Consider the following 20,176-nt stretch of genomic DNA (forward strand, 5'->3'; position numbering starts at 1 on the left):
ATTTATTTATTTATTTATTTATTAAAAAGTAGTGAATATTTTCCGTAATGGTAGGAAAAGAGGGATGTCCCCATAAGAAAGTATCCAGGACTACCTTGCCTAATATAATATCTTTGTACTTAAAATTACTATTAGTAATAGTTTGGGGTCTGTACTACTAGAATTTGTTTTCTTATTACAAGATGGAATTAAATTCATAATGGTAATTTAGAAATCAGAAATCAAATGGGAAGTTAAACCAGTTTTATGGTTTATTTCTAGGTCAGTGCTAGAGCAATGGTTAAATGAATGAGTTTAATATAGCTTTTGCTTGTGAAATATGTGAGACCCAAGTATTTCAGTAAGAACTTATCTATCATTTTATTCACAAAAGAGAGCAAAATATTTTACTGTACATTGTTACAGTAATAGAAAACAGTCTTCTTTGACTGAATCCTCAGATATATTTTGAGTCATGGAATTTCTGGGCTTGATGATTTGAAATGAAATTTTTAAATTTATGGTAAAAGATTAAAAGATCTTCATCTTTTAATATGATTTCTTATGTTTAAGAATTCTTCATACTAACATTTATTTCTACTAAAGGTTTTAAAACAAAGGCCAAGATTTGTAGCCCTGAAGAAGCAGCCATCCTATATTGGAGGACATGAGGGATTAGAATTAAGAGATTATCAACTGAATGGTTTAAATTGGCTTGCTCACTCTTGGTGCAAGTAAGTATATTTTGAATTGTCTATTGTAGAGGGTAAAAATTTTACAAATACAGGGTTTGGAAAAGTTTTCTACCAACGTAAAGAATAAGACCCTTTGGTGTTTATATGCAGGTCTTTGAATTTCCAATTATATAAACAGTACTTATTACATATTAAGAAGGAAGAACCTTTTGATCATTGCAGTATTTAAGTAAGTTTTTATTGAAATTGAAATCAGAATATGTATACGTTCTGTTTCACAGTAGTCCTGGACTATTTCTCCTCCAGTTATTTTTAATATCCATTTAGGCCTCTATTTTTTTTTCCTCTCTCCCATGTCCCCTACTCTGTTCTTGGCAATAGAGGTGACTGAGGTGCAATTTTTTTAAAAAACTACCATAGCTGTAGTTTTATCTGGGCTCTACCACTTGTGATGGGTTGTGTTCTTGTCTACATATCTGATTATAGGTAATGCTGTTAATCTTTTAGCTGCTTCTGGTCTAAAGTGATAAACTCTTCTCTTACACTATTAAAATGGCCTTGACATTTATTATTTATAGTTAATATAAGTGGCATATTATACATAATACTATCAGATTAATCTTATTTAACTTCATATAAACTTGTACATGGATTATGTAAAAAGGTTTCTTGTAAATTTGAATCTTTATTGCATACATGATTTTTGTTTTTAACTTTGTAGAGGAAATAGTTGCATACTCGCTGATGAAATGGGCCTTGGAAAAACAATACAGACGATCTCATTTCTAAACTATTTGTTTCATGAACACCAATTATATGGACCTTTTCTATTAGTAGTACCACTCTCCACTCTCACTTCCTGGCAAAGGGAGATTCAAACATGGGCTTCTCAAATGAATGCTGTGGTTTATTTAGGTGACATCAACAGCAGAAACATGGTAAGTTGTTTTGTCAGAAATTTAGAAATTTAGACAAACTTGTCTTTGAGGACACATCTTGATTTGTCTTTATAAAGTCTTAGTTTCTAGCATTAAGCTTGCCACACAGTAAGATTCAATACGTGTTTGATTGGCTTAATAAAAATTAATTTTTGGTTTAGTGTTACTTTATATATATTTTTTCCTGCCTTATTGAAAGTTTCAAATATACATGAAAGCCTACAGAAGAGTATAATAAATTACCATGTGCATAGGTCCAACTTCACAATTTTAACTCTTGCCAGTTTTGTTTCATCTGTACCTCTACATGGTACTTTCCCCCCAGTTATTGTGAAGCAAACCCAGACATAATATTTCATCCTCAAAAAAAAAAAAATCACTTGTGTTTCGTCAAATGAGAACTTCCTTCAGTAAAAAGTGTATATTAAAAATGTGTCTTTTTTTATAGAAGGTTTTGATATGCTGGAGTATTTATATTTTATTTATGATAAGTAAGATCAATGTAGCTTGTTGGACTATATAAAGAATAGTTAAAATTATTTTATTACCTAAACATATAGACATAGTTTTTTGTGTATTTTGAATGGATTTTATTTTAGATATTCAAGTAACAGTATACTTTTTTTTACTGTTTGTCTTAAAATTGTCTTTGAAATTTCTTGATAGATAAGAACTCATGAATGGATGCATCCCCAGACCAAACGGTTAAAGTTTAATATACTGTTAACAACTTATGAAATCTTATTGAAGGATAAGGTGTGTATTATCTGTGTTTCTCTGTTTGGTATACATCAGTTTTTCCTTTACCATATGTTGTGGATAGGATGAGAAGATAACTTAAATCAAGGGTCAGCAAATTAAAGCCTGTGAGTCAAATCTGGCTTATCTGTTTATTTTTTTTATGATCCTTGAAGTAAGAATGATTTTTACATTTTTAAAGTGTTGTAAAAACAAGCCAAAGAATATGAAACTAGTTTAGTGTAGTGTCTGTTGATTTGTGAAGTCTTTAAAGAGGAGGAAGATACTTAACAGGATTACGCTACCACTGGGTAAATGCTTTATACCTATTATTTAATTCTTCATAATTATTTTATAATATATTGCTGTCCCTATTGTGAAGAAAAGTCAAGTCTCAAGGAAGTTAATGAACTTGCCTAAGGTCATACAACTATTAAGTAGCAGAATCAGGTTTGTCTCTGTTTTAAGTCAGACACCCACGTTTATATTATTGGAGATATACAATTCATAAAAATTATACAGTAAATTATAACTACACTTGGAGTAAGACACTGTTCCAAATTTATTTTCTCCAAATTAACATTAATAGAGGTTTCTACTGGGCTTAGGCTTAAAAATCTTCTGTAAAATTTTTAAATGATACTATAGTTTTATTTTCAATATGTAAGCTGGTAAAAAAAACTTTCATTTTATTATATTATACTTTGTTTTTCTAATGGCTCAATTAGTCATGGAAGGAACTTTATTTTGCATGTTGAGTTACTTGATTTGAAGATTCCAATAAATCTTAGAATAATACATAATTTTTATCTGAATATTAGATATAGGTTTGTTTTAAATTTGCCCCATTTTAATGTTTCTCTCGAAATATTAACTATGTTTTTCTGTTCATTTTAAGGCATTCCTTGGAGGCCTAAATTGGGCATTTATAGGTGTAGATGAAGCACATCGATTAAAGAATGATGATTCTCTTCTGTATAAAACTTTAATAGATTTTAAGTCCAATCACCGTCTCCTTATCACTGGAACTCCTCTGCAAAACTCCCTCAAAGAGCTCTGGTCTTTGCTACATTTCATTATGCCAGAAAAGTAAGATAAATTGAGATACACAATGTTACTGTTAGTTTTGTATGCTAAGTTTAGCAGGAAAATAATTAGTGTAGGTAATAAGGTCAGAAGGAGGTTTTATTGTCCCAAACATTGGACCAGGGATTATTAAGAAGAAAAGAAATGGAAATGGGATGGAATATTTCATGTTTGAAATAATACTTTAATTTTCCAATTTTGTAAATAAGCTTGAGCCACATATAATAAATTATAACAGTTGATTTTGCCTGGGTTCAAAATATACCTTGCTTAAAAAATGGAAATAGTATCATTCTTAGTACTTAACAGTAGCAGTAACAACAGTAACAAGGTGCTCTTAGAAAATTCCATTTTCTAAATGAGGGAAACCAGAATAAGTAAGGGTAAACAACTCGTCCAAGTTCACATACATATTTTCTTTGAATAGATTCAGAACTTTCTTTGAGAAATATTTTACTGATAATTACTCCCGTATTTGAAAATATTTCATCTTTATTTAACTCAAGGAAAGTCTAAAATTATTTATAAAACAACTCCTTATATTTTACCTCTATATAGATATACAATAGATTTCTTGGAAAGATAGTTATTAGAAGTGATTAATTTTAGCTAATTTTTTTTTTTTCTAAAAATCTGTACTTTGTTTACATCTGACTATCCTGAAAAATCTCAAATGCAATTTGACTTCTTTTAGTGATTCTTCCATTTGCTTAAATTTTTAAGGTTTTCTTCCTGGGAAGATTTTGAAGAAGAACATGGCAAAGGCAGAGAATATGGTTATGCAAGCCTCCACAAGGAGCTTGAGCCATTTCTGTTACGCAGGGTTAAGAAAGATGTGGAAAAATCTCTTCCTGCCAAGGTTGAGCAGATTTTAAGAATGGAAATGAGTGCTTTACAGAAACAATACTACAAGTAAGCTGTAAACAGAGCACATGTTCTGAACATTTAATTGTATATAATCCCTGTCCTTGTCTCATCCAGGTGCCCCCCAGCCCCATTTGGGTCTTAGAGCAGTAACAATTCTTGAATTTTAGAATGGGTTTATTCATTGGAATATTGATTGAGGCAGAGAGATTTAATGGCATGTCCAAGATCATGGGTGACATAAGACTAAATTCATCTTATAACACATCATTAATTGTTTTTCTCTATTTCGTACTGTTACATTATGGAGGGTTTCTTTTTAAGTGTTAGGATTGCCATGATACCAAGGCATTATTTTGTAATTATGATGATTATATAATTGACAGATAGAAGTGGAAGCCAGAAAAACAAACTTAGAACAAAATTTTAGGCCTCCGCTGCTTTTCGAAGAATGTTAATAATCATATTTTGTATAAATTATGTATGTTGGATCTATATAGTAACACTTCAAAGAATCAAAAAGAAATATGTGTCCTAATATCTGTTTAAACATTTAATTGCATAAAATGCACTGCTACATGCATCTGAATTCTCAGAAACATATTTTATGATAAATCTGTGTCATCCACTTAAAAAATACATTTATTATATAAATTTCACATTTTTATTATGGAAAATTTCAAACATATGCAGAATAGGGTAATACATTAAACTCCATCGCTCAGCTTGGTTTTCAGCTCATAGCCAGTCTTATTTTATCTCTAGCCACCCCCACTTCCCCTATTTTCTGTCATTTTGAGGCAAATCAGATGTAATTGTTTCAAGTCCCTTCAAAGACTAACTTTGTAAAAAGGAAGAAAATAAAAGATATTAGTCAAGTTAGATCATGATGAGAGGAAATGTTATGTATAATTTGCAGTAATAAAGTAATCACTTACCATTTTTCTAAGTCGCATGTGTATTGTGTAACTGTAATTTAGAGAAGGCAGTGGGGCTAAACCAGATATCCTCATGACGTATTAGGTACCCAGTGTAATTTGTAGGAAGGTTAAGATAGATAATACAGTTGACCATTTTAAAAATACATTTTTGGGGTAAGGGATTAATATACTATATTCACTATGTTATGTTAAGCCTTTACTTTGTGTAGTTAATGGTTCGGATAACAAATTATGTGTTCTCATGAGTCTTATGAATGAGGTTCAGTAGTCTTGTGAACAGAGTTTGGTCCATTGTATATGCAGTTGAACTTCTTAATAGTGCAGTTTTGCTTTGGTACTTAATTGATTTTTTATGGTTTTAGAATTCATCCTGATAATTGTTCTGCTACATCATTTTCATAATCATTTTTCTAAACAGATGGATATTAACTAGGAATTACAAAGCCCTCAGCAAAGGTTCCAAGGGCAGTACCTCAGGCTTTTTGAATATTATGATGGAGCTAAAGAAATGTTGTAACCATTGCTACCTCATTAAACCACCAGATAATAATGAATTCTATAATAAACAGGAGGCCTTACAAGTAAGAATTTAAAAATTTTATAACTTTGTGGTAAAGCAAAATTCTAGAAAGGTTTATTTCAGTTTTAACTGAAAATGGCACAGTGCTTTAATATATTGGCTAGAAGTTCTCTTTGGTTAATGGTATATTTAAATAATGGTGCTGCTTATTTTTTAGTCTTTATAAAAAGATTTTAAAATTATAATTTATCCATTTAATCATTTTGATCATTTTTCTAAAAACAGATCTCTCTAACCATGGGCTGTCGCACTTTATCCAGCAAAAACCCCTTAGTGTATTTTTCATTGTGGAAAAAATTCACTAATAGTGATTGTGCTGAATTCGTGACATGGCAAATGGTAGTCTTAAGAAGGGCATCTGGACCTTAGATCTTACCTTTCCTATCACTTCTGGAAGACAAATGAAGAGTGTGAAGAAGGCACAATTGTCATCCAGCTATAGTAGTGCTTTGAAGTGCTATCAGTGACTTATATATATAAATTAGAATACATTTTCGCACTCTTTCAAGACCTTTGATTACTTAGTTGTTGCTTCTTTCAGTGTATTGTTTTTCAGCTAAGATTTTTGGAGAAATGGTGTAATAACTGGCAAATAGAGTGAAACAGTGCTTTTGTTTTTTTATCTCCAGAAAATACAGCAAAAACCTAGGTGCTAAATGGCAAGGAAAATTTAGCTCAAGTCATAGAGCAAATTGATAAAGCTTCTAGAAAATTTCAAAAACTGAAATAAACTATTTCCAACATTATGAAAATTTAAAATCTCAATTTAAAATAATTAAAGAAACAGGTGTTGTGGGGCATTTATTTAATTTGATATAGTTCTTTTAATGCGTCATAACAGTTGTAATTTATTGTTTCCTTGTAGCACTTAATCCGTAGTAGCGGAAAATTAATTCTTCTTGACAAACTGTTAATTCGCCTAAGAGAGCGAGGCAATAGAGTTCTTATTTTTTCTCAAATGGTGCGGATGTTAGATATACTTGCAGAATATTTGAAGTATCGTCAATTCCCCTTTCAAGTAAGCATTTCATTTTGTCTTTTTGGTTGATTTAAATTTCATCTAATTCCTGGGCGTGTTCTACAAAATTACCTTTGAAATTCTTTTGTAAATGAAGAATAGATTTTATATAAATCATACTCTGTTTAAGAAAATAGATCTGTTAAAAAAATTTTTGTCATTCTTTTTGTTTTTCTTCTTGACCTTATAGCAAAGCAGTCTTTCTTTTAAGTTTGTATTCCTCTCCTGTGTTCAAATCCTAAGGGGCAGCCTTATGTATTAGGCTTTAGTCTTAGGAAGGATAAGAGAGAGCAGTTCTTGTGAATGTTGCCAGGACTGTTGCAGATTCTGAAGATTATGAGCTCATAGTTATTCTAATGCATAGTTTGCTGAGTAAAACTTACATGACTTTAGAAAATATACCAAAGACCAAAATGGGCTTATATTCTGTCTATTCAATATTTATTTTGAAATTCATTCAATATAATTACAGCTAATATGAATGAGTGTTTAATATCAGAGTCAGTCTTAGCACTTTACTTTAGTCCTTAGAGCAATTTTATGAACAGTACCTGGAACATACCGAACACATAGCATATACAGCTAATAAATGATGTATATTTAGTACAGGCAGTAAAATAGAAGTAGAATTATAATGATGAACCTCAATACACATAATCCCTGCTCTGTTGGAGCTTACAATCTGGTGTGGGAGATAGCCATTAAGTAGGTAATTACAAATGTAATGTTATAACTCTGGTAAGTGCTATGAAGAGCAGGTGTTGGGTGATATAAACTTGATTGAGATACATGTAGTCATTTAGGGGAAAAAGTAGAAAGAATGAAAGGTTTTACTAATTGTAATTTTTAGTGAAAAAGAAACATAATACTTTAAAAACTTTTTTGATTTTGGACATTCTTGTTTAGGTAATATTTAGTAAACACTCAATATGTCAGACACTGTGCTAAGTGTTTTACTATGTTCTCTAACTGAATCCTCTGTATGAAGGAAGTACACTACTTCCTATGTCCATTTAGTGAGAAGGAAACTTACAAGGAGAAAAAGGCAAATTACTTGCCCAAGGCACCCATGAATACTCAGTATACTCAAATGTGGGCTATTCATCTAGAGCCATGGTGCCCGAAATTAGTGATTCTCATACTTTAAAAACAGAGGGCTTTTGTTGGATCCCTCTCTCACAGTTTTTGATTCAGTAGGTCTGAAATGGGTCTCAGTAATTTGCGTTTCTAAGTTCTCAGGTGACGTCAGTGTGTTGGTCCATAACCACACTGGACTGTTTTTTAAACTGTGGGCTGTAACCCATTAATGGATCTGGGAATCAGTTTAATGGGTTGTACCAACTTTTTTTTTTTTTAATCATAAAATAGTGAGGGTATATCACAGTACATTGTGTCATGAGACTTGCTTTGGGCATATAGCTGTATACTTCATTCACGTGTAAAATGTATTCTTACGGTGGGTCTCAGGTAAAATGACAGCCAGTGCTATTATTTACTCTTAGCGAAAGTAGTTCCAGTGGTTAAGAGCACAGATTCTGGAGACAGAATTCCTGGGCGTTGCTTTCCTACCTATAAGTACCTTCTAGTGTTAGCAAAAGCGATGCTGCATTTTCATACTTAATTTCATAATTGAATTTAATCCCTTTTTAAAGTTTTGATTCTGTTACAATGCAGTATTTTAATGTTTTATTCCAGAGATTAGATGGATCAATAAAAGGAGAGCTGAGGAAGCAAGCTCTAGATCATTTTAATGCTGAAGGATCAGAGGTATGAATGCTTTCAAAATTGTAAATAAATTTTTTAGTCATTATTTTAGTCATACATAACTTGTAGTTTTTTATTGGTGGTAGCCAGTTTCGATTTGCAAGTGAGCTTTTTAAATCAGTATTCTATGTTAAATCTGAGGAATTTTACCCTTTCGTATCAATACTATTACAATATAGGACAGTTAGATTTGCTTCAAAATAAATTAGCCCACTTTGATTTAGAATTCTTTTTGAATTGTTTATTATTCCCATATATATATATTTGTATTTTGGAGTCTTGTTGATTGGTTTTGCTAGATGTTTATATACTTTATTAGTAATTTTTAAAACTACCTTTCAGTTTTATTGGTAAAATACTTTTTAAATTCAGAAATTCAATTGTAAAATTCTCACATTGATTATTCACAGTCCCAGTTTAGAAAAATTTTTAATTGTGCCTATTTGTAATTCCTTACAGGATTTCTGTTTTTTGCTTTCCACAAGAGCTGGAGGTTTAGGAATTAACTTAGCTTCAGCTGACACTGTTGTTATATTTGATTCTGATTGGAATCCACAAAATGATCTTCAGGCACAGGCTAGAGCTCATCGAATTGGGCAAAAGAAACAGGTATTTTTTAATTCTCCTTATTTTACTCTTTTATTTTTATTTTTTTAAAGTTTTTTAAAAATAAATTTATTTTATTTATTTACTTTTGGCTGTGTTGGGTCTTCGTTGCTGCACACAGGCTTTCTTTAGTTGTGGCAAGTGGGGGCTACACTTCATTGCAGTGTGCGGGCTTCTCATTGCGGTGGCTTCTCTTGCTGCGGAGCACAGGCTCTAGGCACACGGGCTTCAGTAGTTGTGGCTCGCAGGCTCTAGAGCACAGGCTCGGTAGTTGTGATGCACGGTCTTAGTTGCTCCGTGGCATGTGGGATCTTCCCAGACCAGTGATTAAACCCGTTTCCCCTGCGGTGGCAGGTGGATTCTAGCACCATCAGAGAAGCCCTATTTTACTCTTTTAGAATCTTTTTTATGATCAGTGTTTAGAAGTGATTTTGGTTTATCCTTCTGGTAAGATTGTTGGAACAGTCATATTGCTATTGAACAGATAGGGTACTGAGGAACTCAAATTTACCAGAATCACCTGGAAATTCTGACAGAACTGAGAAAACTATGCCTAAATAAGATCATGCACTCTCTTTTGATCATAATTCAGTTTACAGCTATAGAATACAATGTTCTTCATTCAGTATATAAACTTTAAAATGTCTTCATATACTTATTTTAACTATTGAAAGAGTTTTGCTTAGTACATTGCTTCCTTTTTGTTAGGCTGTGTTTTATCCATGTGCTCACAAGATTCTCCATGCAAAAAAGCCATTCTCATAAGTTTTGTACAACTGTCTGGCACAGTTGTAATAGCCCTTGAGAAAAACCATCTGTCATCCTTTTGATGTCTTGGTCCTTGTACTTTTAATTCATTTACCTCCATCTACAGTAGTGTTCTCAGACTTCTTCAAAGTAGGAGATATGAGCAAGTAGCACAAAAAGGCACATTTTATTTACTTTTAAACATTCATATTTTCTACTGAAAAATAAATCCATAATATAAAAGGAAAAAATGATATAAAAGGAAAAAATGTTTTACTCATATAATTCTTATAAGAGAGAGGGAAGCTTGAAGTAGGGATAACAGCATGCCAAGACAAATTGTAGACTGTCAAAGATGAGAAAGTGAGGAAATAGCATATTCTCACAGGTGAGCTGGGCCTAATGTATATGTGAAAAGACAGCATTTTCCTGTATTATGAATGAGATGGAGAAAAGTGATTAATTGCACTGAACAGATACCTCCTATATTGAAATCCTCAACACATGGCTAGACTAAACATTCCACTTATACTACTTAAAGACCTTGGCTACCACATTTTCTAATACAGGATAGAAAATAGAGGATACATATTAGGAAAAGAACCAGTAAGACAAGATACTATAGAAAGCTGTGTGGTAGAACTCTGGATGAATACCTAAATAAGATCACAAAATAATGCAATACAGATTTCTCAACCATTGTGTTAACAAAAATTTTTAAACATAGGTATATATATGAAATATATTTTTATTATTAATGACATAAATTCTTTACTATTTCATTACTGGTGACATATAAGATTCCTGTGCTTCATGTACTTGCTATTTTAGTAGTAATTGGTTCTAAATCTGATCAAAGGAGTCTAAGATCTCCTTTTAAATATTTGCATGCAGCAACTACAAACTGAGTAGTTGTAGGTTACTAATACAGATGAGTTTTATTGGTGACCCAATACTATAAATGTTTAGAAATAACTTTTGATAAAAATGCAAATAATACAATATCCAGTTATCTACTGATTTATACAGTAGTTTCAATCCTGAAAAAATTAGTGTGTATTGTAACTTTGTAAAAACGCTTCATGTTTATATTAAAATAGTTATAATTTAGACTCATGATAATTTAGAACGGTTTTTAAAAATCATTTGGAAGACTCAAAAGGCACAGGATAATTTTTCATTGAGCCAAAATGTCCAGTTTAATGAAGAATGCCTGGTATCCCAGGTCCCTGTGCTCTAAAGGCTGGTAAGCCCACCTAATCACTGAAAACTAAAAATGTTTCCATAAATTTTCAAAATATCCCTATATGGTGGTATTGTTTGATATAGAACCACTGACTTTGAGAAGTAGGGCAGAATTACTATACATCAATTTTTGTCTCTTTTGGAAAACAACTTTTTTTTTAATGGCAGGGCTTAATCATTAACTTGGCAAGTGATTTGTGGAATTTTGGATTATTGGAATGATGAAACATTAATCAGAATTAAGGGAACTGGTATAAGGTTGTCATAAGTTTACTACCATTCCCCCTCCTTCCCAGCTAAAAGATAATTTAAAAATTACTGTCATTCCTTTAAAAAAAGAAAATGAAGCAAATAAAGTCTATTAACCAAAATGTAAGAAGGAAGGACATACTCTCAGTCTTTAAACTGAAGAAACTTAGTTTTATATTTTTTAATTTTCATATTGCTTTTGACCAGTGAAAATTTCATGTCAGATGAACATCAGTCTGTGTACCAATATTTGGGCATTTAACATTAGCAAAACGAGTCCTTTTTACTGCACTTTAAGTTTCATCGTGTGTATCTTTACAGGTGAACATTTATCGTCTAGTTACAAAGGGATCAGTTGAAGAGGATATTCTTGAAAGGGCCAAAAAGAAGATGGTTTTAGATCATCTTGTGATTCAAAGAATGGACACAACTGGGAAGACAGTATTACACACGGGCTCTGCTCCCTCAAGGTAGTTACTTTACTTAAAAAAAAAGTCCTTTTAGAATCATACTATACTCATTTTTCTGAAATGTTACATAGTGTAAACAGGTCATTGAAGTACTATATTTAGTGTTATTTTTTAAAGCACTGAGCTAATTTCTAGTCAATGGCATACATTCAGTACATGGTTTCACAACTCTAGTTTTGTAATCTTGGGGGAAAACCCTAAGCTTTAAGTTCTTTAGTTTTAAAATAAGTATACTAGTAATGCTTCACTTATCTATGTCATATTAACTGTTGTAAAGGTGACTATGTCAATAACTCATAGAAGTGCTATGTAAATGTTAAATTTGTGACTGTTAGTGTTAAGTATTTTTGTTTGTCCTGATTTTAGCTCTACTCCTTTCAATAAAGAAGAGTTATCAGCCATTTTAAAGTTTGGTGCTGAGGAACTTTTTAAGGAGCCCGAGGGAGAAGAACAAGAGCCCCAGGTAAAACAAACAAAAACAAACTTGTCTCAAAATGTGTCGTTTTTTAAGCTATAAATGTAAAGTATATTTATTTTAAAACATAAAGCATATTTAAAATAAAGATTTCTTTCTTATTTTAGGAAATGGATATAGATGAAATCTTGAAGAGGGCTGAAACTCATGAAAATGAACCAGGACCTTTAACTGTAGGAGATGAATTACTTTCTCAATTCAAGGTAGTTTTCTTTTTTAATTTTTCTTTATAATTACATAAATTGATAAGGGATGATTTTTTTGTCATTTAGTGTTTTATTCATCTTTTCTTTCTTTAAGCAGGATCAGCATGATAATCTTAAAAATGTTAAAAACATCTTTGTCTTAAAATTTGCTATGGTGTATAAAAATTTTTCTTTCTTATCCTGACAAACCAGTAGTGACCTGATTTGAAAGGGACCAAATCATTTATGAACAGTTACGTTTTCATGACTGAAGACTTTAGCTAATCTTTATTGGAGCAGTTTTTGACATCAGATTAGTTTAAGCATTATCACAGCTAAGAAAACTCAAGTTTTCAAGTTTAACTCAAATCAGTCAGACAGAGTAAGCAAAGTAAGCAGTAACACTGACAAATACCCCTGGTTAGGTGAGGGCTAAAAGGTTGCAAGGAGTCCTAAAGTCAACCAGCCTCATAAAGTGTGTGCCAGTTGTTTAGCATAAAGAAGCAGCTTCCTCTATATCCTAGCCATTTCCTACAACCTGAGGTTTTTAAGGGTCAATTAATGTCATTCATTCATTTTACACATATTTATTGTGCACCTGCAATGTGCCACACACAGACACAGCAGTGAATAGAAACTTTTGCAATTTTAATGGATCACCCTGCCTGCAATGCAGAGGATCATTCTGGCTGCGGTGCAGAGGATTTACTGTAGTGGGCAAGAATTGAAGCAGGAAGAAAAGTTAGAAGACTATTTCAGTAATCCTGGTGAGAGGTAAAGTTTTCTGGAACCGGCACTCACTCTGGGTATTGTCTAATGAACTTTTGTTTTTTTAAACATTGTTATACTATTTGCTTTTAATTTGACTAATTGGCAATTTGAAAAAGTCACTGATACGTTAACTTGAATAAATACAGATTATGTTTATACCAGTGAGTTGCTACTCATACACAGCTGGCTTTAAGGCTGTCATCAACATTTAGATAGCATACATGAGAGAATAAGCACTATATTTTCAGCCCCATTCCTTGTATAGCATGAGCATAGTTTTCTTGTCTTTTCAGTTATCTGTAAGCTTTAATGTACTAGTATTGGCAGTTAGCTTTAATGAGTGCTTTCTGTGTACCAGACTCTGCACAGTTCTTTAAATGCATTATCTTACTTAATCCTCACAAAAGTTAGTGAGCTCTTACTAGCCCCCTATTTTCAGAGTTGAATAAACTAGGGCTTAGGGAACCTAAATAAATTTATCTATGGTCTCAGAGCTCCTTGTGTCTTGTCGTTAGCTCTTTAGGTACTTCGTTTATGATCATAAAAATAAGAATTTCGGGTTGTTCTATAGCACTTTGTAGTTAATGGACTGGTGTGGTAATTTCTGCAGAAGGTGATTTAGCATATTACTCTATAAATTACTTTGTTGTTACTCTGTTAACTTCCTCTAGTTCTGTTATTAGTAATAGTTTTGTTGATAAGCAAGGCAAAAGAGAATCATTCCTGGAAGAGAAATCTTAGAAGTCATTTGGTTTGATCTACTTTGACCTCATGAAGTAATAAACTTAGCAGTCATATTTGGTTTAACCCATAGTCATATTCATTATCCTGAGGCTATTTAAGTTATATTATCTTATTCTGGTGTACCTCTTCCTTCCCGCTAAAAAAGGAAAATATAATTTAATGATGAGTTCTTCTTTAATCTTATTCTGCTAAAATTCTGGAATTTATCAGGTTGCCAACTTTTCAAATATGGATGAGGATGACATTGAGTTGGAACCTGAAAGAAATTCAAAGAATTGGGAAGAAATCATTCCTGAAGATCAAAGAAGACGATTAGAAGAGGAAGAAAGACAAAAGGAACTTGAAGAAATTTATATGCTCCCCAGAATGAGAAACTGTGCAAAACAGGTGACTTTTTAATTTAAAAGATATTTCTGTATTGTAAGAGTATTTACATCTGGACTGTCTTTTTTGTTTAGAGAAATATTGATTCTTACCTTTTTTTTTTTTTCCTAGTAATGATTTCATCTGATTTAATAATGCCTGTCTCATAAAGTGAGTTGGAAAGTGTCCCCTCCTCTTCTATTTTTGGGAAGAGTTTGTGCAGAATAGGTTATTATTTTCTCGTTAAGTGTTAGGCAGCGTTAGGGAAACCGTCTAGGCCTTTAAGTGTCTAAAGGTGTAAGCTTGGATCATTAAATCAAGACTTTCCTTTTCTAATATTAGCATTTAATGCTGCAAGTTTCCCACTAAGCACTGCCTTTTCTGAATCTCCTAAATTCTGATTTTTGTTGTGTTCTCATTTTCATTTATTTCAAAATATTTTCCGATATCTTCTGTGACTTCCTCTGTGACCCATAGGGTTTTTTTAGAAGTGTGTTGTTTAATTTTCAAATATTTGGGAGATTTGTCAAGTATCTTTGCTATTGATTTCTAGTTTAATTCTTTTATGGTCAGAGAGCATACCTTGTGTGATTTGAATTTTTAGAAATTTGTTGGTATTTATTTTATGGCCTAAATGAACAAAATAGTAGATTTTTAAATAATGGTGGCAGCGCCGTGCCAAGCTATATTGGGTCCTGTGGCAAAAGGAAAAACTTTAATGTTAGAGCTCTTTGCATTAACTTCTGTTTTTAGACTACTGTTGCATTACAAGATTGTTTGTCCTGATTACTGAATTTTTTGGTATCTCCTTAAATTTTGAGTCTGAGGGAAATGAGGAACCCACCCTACCCTAATCCTTGCCCTGCTAGTTTTTTGTTTTCTTTTCCTATAACCATATTAGGTCTTCTTCTGTGTCCTCGGTTCAGTAGGTGAGAAGGGTCTGGCCAGGCTTTCTGCCTGTCCCCTCAAAGGTGACTACTCTCTTTCTCTAGGCCTTCACCGTGAAGGAAAGTTTCTGTAATCTCCAGCCCTGTTTCCAGTCTGTCTCATGAGCAGCTGGTTGAGGTTTGTGGAGAAGCACCTGAGAGTGGGTACAGGTTCTCCCTGTGTCTTTGGTTCCCAGGGATCCTCTGCTCTCACGGTAGCTCACACTCAGTCTTTAGCAAATGTTAGCTGACTTTCCTCTTTCCTGCTTGAATGGTACTTGATGTCTGCCATTCATGCTATTCACAAGTGAGCCAGTGTCCAAGTTCCATCTCTTCTTATAATCTGCTTTATTTCCTTATATTTTAGACTACTAGATTGCCTTGTGATTTTGATGTATGTAATAAAAGTTATGATTTTGTAGATTAGATTTGTTGTTAGGGCAGGAGCAGCCTACCAACTTTTACATCCCAGGCAGAAATGGAGCCCAGTAATTTGTGTTTGGCCTGAGAGTAATTGTTTGTGTAGTTTCTTGTTTGTGTTTATTTCTGCAAACCCCTTAGTGGTTTCTTTTTATAGTGCAAGGGAAGCACAGCATTATATTAGATCTAGTGAAAGGATGGGAGAAGGTTAGAACAAATAAGAACTAAATACCATCATTGACTTTCAATTAGCTTTCAGCATATTAGGGATTCAGAATATGTACTGAGGCTTTGGAAGAACTCCAAAGACTTGCAGGAAGAATGTCTGTCCACTCAGAGATATCATAGTAATAATATTATTATAGTATATAGTATACATAATTCTAGTATTTTTTTTATACATATCATTTGCCAGGTTTAATTGGAGTCATTAATTTGGGACTTCCTTTCTTCCTTTTGACAGTGTATAATGAATGTTAGTCATTCTACAAAATTTTTAATGGCTTCTCAGCTTTCTATTGTATAGATTATTTGTCTGATCTTTTTTTTGATGAACATTTAGATTGTTTGCAATTTTTTTTATATGGTAAAAATGACTTGGCCAGTGTTCCTTTACATTTCTGATATCAAGAAAAATGCCTAGTAGGGATGTTGCTGGGTCAGCAGAATGATAAATTTTAAGACATTTGATATAATATTGCCAAACTGCCCTCTGTCCCAGTTTAAATACACACCAGAGGTGTTTGACTGTTATTCTATACCAGTACCAGTATTGGCTATTATTGCTTTGTTAGTATTGGTCAAGTTGATGGATTAAAGAAAGAATTACATTTCATTGTAACTTTAATTCACATTTTAAGAAATATACCAATGAGGTTGTATAATTCTGTGTTTGTTATTTGATTAATTGCTTTTTAATAACCTTTCATATATTTTTACAAAAGGACAGTGGATATTTTCCTGCTGATTTATGAGAATGTTTTAAGTGTTAAGGCTCTTAATAACTCTTTGTCATTAATGTGCTATATTTTTTCTGTTTTGTTTGCTTTTTAATTTTGTTTATAGAATATTTTTGATACATATTTGTTAATTTTGTCAATCTTTTATAATGTTTTCTTTGCCCTTAACATAGAAGCCTGCTTTACCTAAACTTGGGCAAAATTTTGTTTTCAAATTCCAGATTAGTTTCAATGGAAGTGAAGGGAGGCGCAGTAGAAGTAGGAGATACTCTGGATCTGATAGTGATTCAGTCTCAGAACGGAAAAGGCCAAAGAAACGTGGAAGACCACGAACTATCCCTCGGGAAAATATTAAAGGATTTAGTGATGCAGAAATTCGGCGGTAAGATGACATAAGACCATTTTTACTTCAACTTGCTTTTAGTAGGGGGTGAAATTAAAACAAATCCCATAAATTTTAAAGATTAAGATGAAAGTTTTAGAGGAGGCAAATATATGATAATTGTGTAGGGATTGGGTGGTTCTGCTTTTGGTTGTTCTTTATAACTATGGGTAAAAAATGAGTTTGGCATTAATCTTTTCTGTGTTATTTATTGGTACTCTATTTAGACTGCTAAATTATTTTGGTTTTATTAATGTGGTTCAGAATAATAGCCCTTTTGAATAATGAATGTATATTTCAGTACATTAGATTATTTATTAAAAATTCTGACTGTATTTATGACTCCCAACATTACTCTTTACATGGGAGTAATTTAGTTCCATGTTTTTCTAGTTTTTTACACGGAGGTGATTGGTTTTTTGAAACTCACCATGTTAAAAGTGTTTCTGATATGTTCAAATAGAGGAGTTGAGGTAAGATTGGCCAGGCAGGATAAATTGTAGTTTTCTTTCAAAATGTGTTTGTTCATATATACAGATTTATTTAAGGGGAATGGGATAGCAGCTTACTTTGTTTATGTAATATTTTTGCATATGAAATTTGTGAAAGGTTGTTCGTTGTTGTATTTTGAGAGTTTGTTGTTTCTTTCAAGCCATTGTAACTCTTTTCTTTTAAATCATAGACCTGACTGATAAAGTTCTTCCTCATTTTTTTCTACCAGAAAACTAAATATATTGTTAGATTTTGTTTAGGGTACTTTTATGACCACGTGATTTGTTGGACTTTCTGTCTCTAGTTGAAGAGGCATTTCAACTTCTACTTTTCCTGGATATTTTCCCTCATCCATCAGCCACTTGGGTAGCTTTGTTCTTAAGTAATATTTATTTTTCCATTGTTGGTATAATACCATATATCTGAATTAAAGCTATATTCAGTAAACTTTTATCTACACTTGAAATGTGAGGAGATGTAATGTGATTGATAATTCTGGAGACACTTCCTCTGGTAGCCTTGAACCTTTTTTGTCTTGTGAAAAAAATAATTTCTAAAATAAAATTTAGCTTCTGTTTTATTTATATTGGTTTCTAAACATCATCCTGGGTGTTAAAAAATATATCTTGTCTTACTTGGTTTATCTTAATGTTTTGATTCTAGCATAATTTATTCATTTTTGTTAGTAACAGTGCCTTGAACTTTTACACTAACAAGTATTATTTCTATATATTTATATCTATTTTTTAACGAATAGTGAAGCCCACATTTAAATCAAACAATTATTTTCTGTTAGGTTTATCAAGAGTTACAAGAAATTTGGTGGCCCTCTGGAAAGGTAAATACATCTGTCATTCTCAATAGAATTATAGAATGTATCACATGCTGTCAGCTTTATTTATACTATTGTTAAATTTGCTGTAAAAGGTTTTTATAAAGTTAACCTGTCGAAAGCAAATTTCGGATAGATTTTTGAAAGCTTTTTGTACTATCCTTAATCCTTTCTAGTGTCTAAAGTTTTATCTACAAATGAAGTTTTCTATAAAATACATGGCCTGTAAAACATTTGCATTTTTATAATTGTAAGCTACTTTTCAAATGCTTTTTCTTACCTTTTCATCACAAGCTTATAAAATAGCAGATTCATCTGTAGAGAAGCTAAGTTGCTAACCTAGCCTCTGACTTAAAGACCAATTTTGTTTAATGGTTATTCTCAATAACCGCTATAACCACTATCTTAATTATAGAGTGGCAGAGACTAAAATTGGTTTAATTCTGTTTTTCTCCCCAAAACTCCATCTTAAAATAGAAATATTTTGTTTTATTTTGAGATGACTTGCATGAAGTTACAATGAAATACTTACATAATTATTTTAGATGATGAAAAAGATGTTTTGAACATTTATTATTCATATTTTCTCAGTGTATAGTAATTAAAAAATTATAGAAGTTTACTCTTATAATATCTGTTTTAAATGGCTCCATTTTATTCTGCATATTTACCTGAAAATTGTATTACTTTATTATAGATTAGATGCAATTGCTCGAGATGCTGAATTAGTTGATAAGTCAGAGACAGACCTCAGACGACTAGGAGAATTGGTACATAATGGTTGCATTAAAGCTTTAAAGGACAATTCTTCAGGAACAGAACGAACAGGTAATACTAAAATGAAAGTGATTTAAAGAGAGGTAAATGGAAGTTTCAAAATATGCTTTTATTGAGTTAGTTAGGTATTATATCTTAAGTTACTTATTCATTAGTCTTAAAAGATGCTTTATAAAACAAAGCAAGGCCATTTCTGGTTAAGAGAAAATGGGCAGCAGAATTGTATTATTGAAGGCAGTAGAATCCATCCGCCTGGTATATTTTCTGGCTGGGAGGTAACATCAGGAATTATTGTTAGTTGTACTATATTTTTAGTATAGATGAGCTATTATAAGTATACACATGTGATAATGGTTTTAGCATAGTTACTTTCTACTTATTTTGTAATTCGTCTGTCTAAATAAAAATAGATAAGATTCAGTAATTATATGTACTGAAAAAAATCATACTGGAACTCTTATTTAGAAAGGCTGACATATTAATAGATTGATGTATCTTATGCATTTGCTAAAGTACATGAAATGCTTTTTGTGAATCTTCATGTGCTATATTATAATCAGTAGTATGTACTGAAAAATCTCGAGTGAAATTTAGGGTTTGCCAGCAAGCCTCCCCTTAACACAAATAAGTAATACTTTAAAATATAGGTAGGGGCTTCCCTGGTGGCACAGTGGTTGAGAGTCCGCCTGCCGATGCAGGGCACACGGATTCGTGCCCCGGTCCGGGAAGATCCCACATGCTGTGGAGCGGCTGGGCCCGTGAGCCATGGCCGCTGAGCCTGCGCTCTGCAACGGGAGAGGCCACAACAGTGAGAGGCCCGCGTACCGCAAAAAAAAAATAAATAAATAAATAAAATAAAATATAGGTAAATAGTACTTATTTATATAAGTAATAACATATTTTGCTTTGCGTTTCGTAGTATATATTTTA

At 32.2% G+C, this 20,176-nt stretch overlaps 1 protein-coding gene across 4 annotated transcripts in view; it reads left to right on the forward strand.

The window, feature by feature from the left end:
* CHD1 (chromodomain helicase DNA binding protein 1) overlaps positions 1–20,176 on the forward strand; it is an 81,968-nt gene that overhangs the window by 34,205 nt on the left and 27,587 nt on the right. For all 4 annotated transcript variants that reach the window (XR_004349057.1, XM_032625628.1, XM_032625629.1 and 1 more), the window contains exons 11-26: positions 586–713; positions 1,396–1,612; positions 2,279–2,368; positions 3,249–3,439; positions 4,160–4,348; positions 5,660–5,822; positions 6,687–6,839; positions 8,535–8,606; positions 9,063–9,212; positions 11,772–11,920; positions 12,287–12,383; positions 12,503–12,598; positions 14,306–14,482; positions 16,985–17,145; positions 18,434–18,475; positions 19,167–19,297. Coding sequence is in view for 3 of the 4 variants with exons in the window: in XM_032625628.1 (XP_032481519.1) it covers positions 586–713; positions 1,396–1,612; positions 2,279–2,368; positions 3,249–3,439; positions 4,160–4,348; positions 5,660–5,822; positions 6,687–6,839; positions 8,535–8,606; positions 9,063–9,212; positions 11,772–11,920; positions 12,287–12,383; positions 12,503–12,598; positions 14,306–14,482; positions 16,985–17,145; positions 18,434–18,475; positions 19,167–19,297 (2,206 nt within the window). In the remaining variant the exon portion in view is untranslated. The remainder of the gene's footprint in view (positions 1–585; positions 714–1,395; positions 1,613–2,278; positions 2,369–3,248; positions 3,440–4,159; positions 4,349–5,659; positions 5,823–6,686; positions 6,840–8,534; positions 8,607–9,062; positions 9,213–11,771; positions 11,921–12,286; positions 12,384–12,502; positions 12,599–14,305; positions 14,483–16,984; positions 17,146–18,433; positions 18,476–19,166; positions 19,298–20,176) is intronic.

Source organism: Phocoena sinus, chromosome 3 (assembly GCF_008692025.1).
Source record: "Phocoena sinus isolate mPhoSin1 chromosome 3, mPhoSin1.pri, whole genome shotgun sequence".
NCBI lineage: Eukaryota > Metazoa > Chordata > Mammalia > Artiodactyla > Phocoenidae > Phocoena > Phocoena sinus.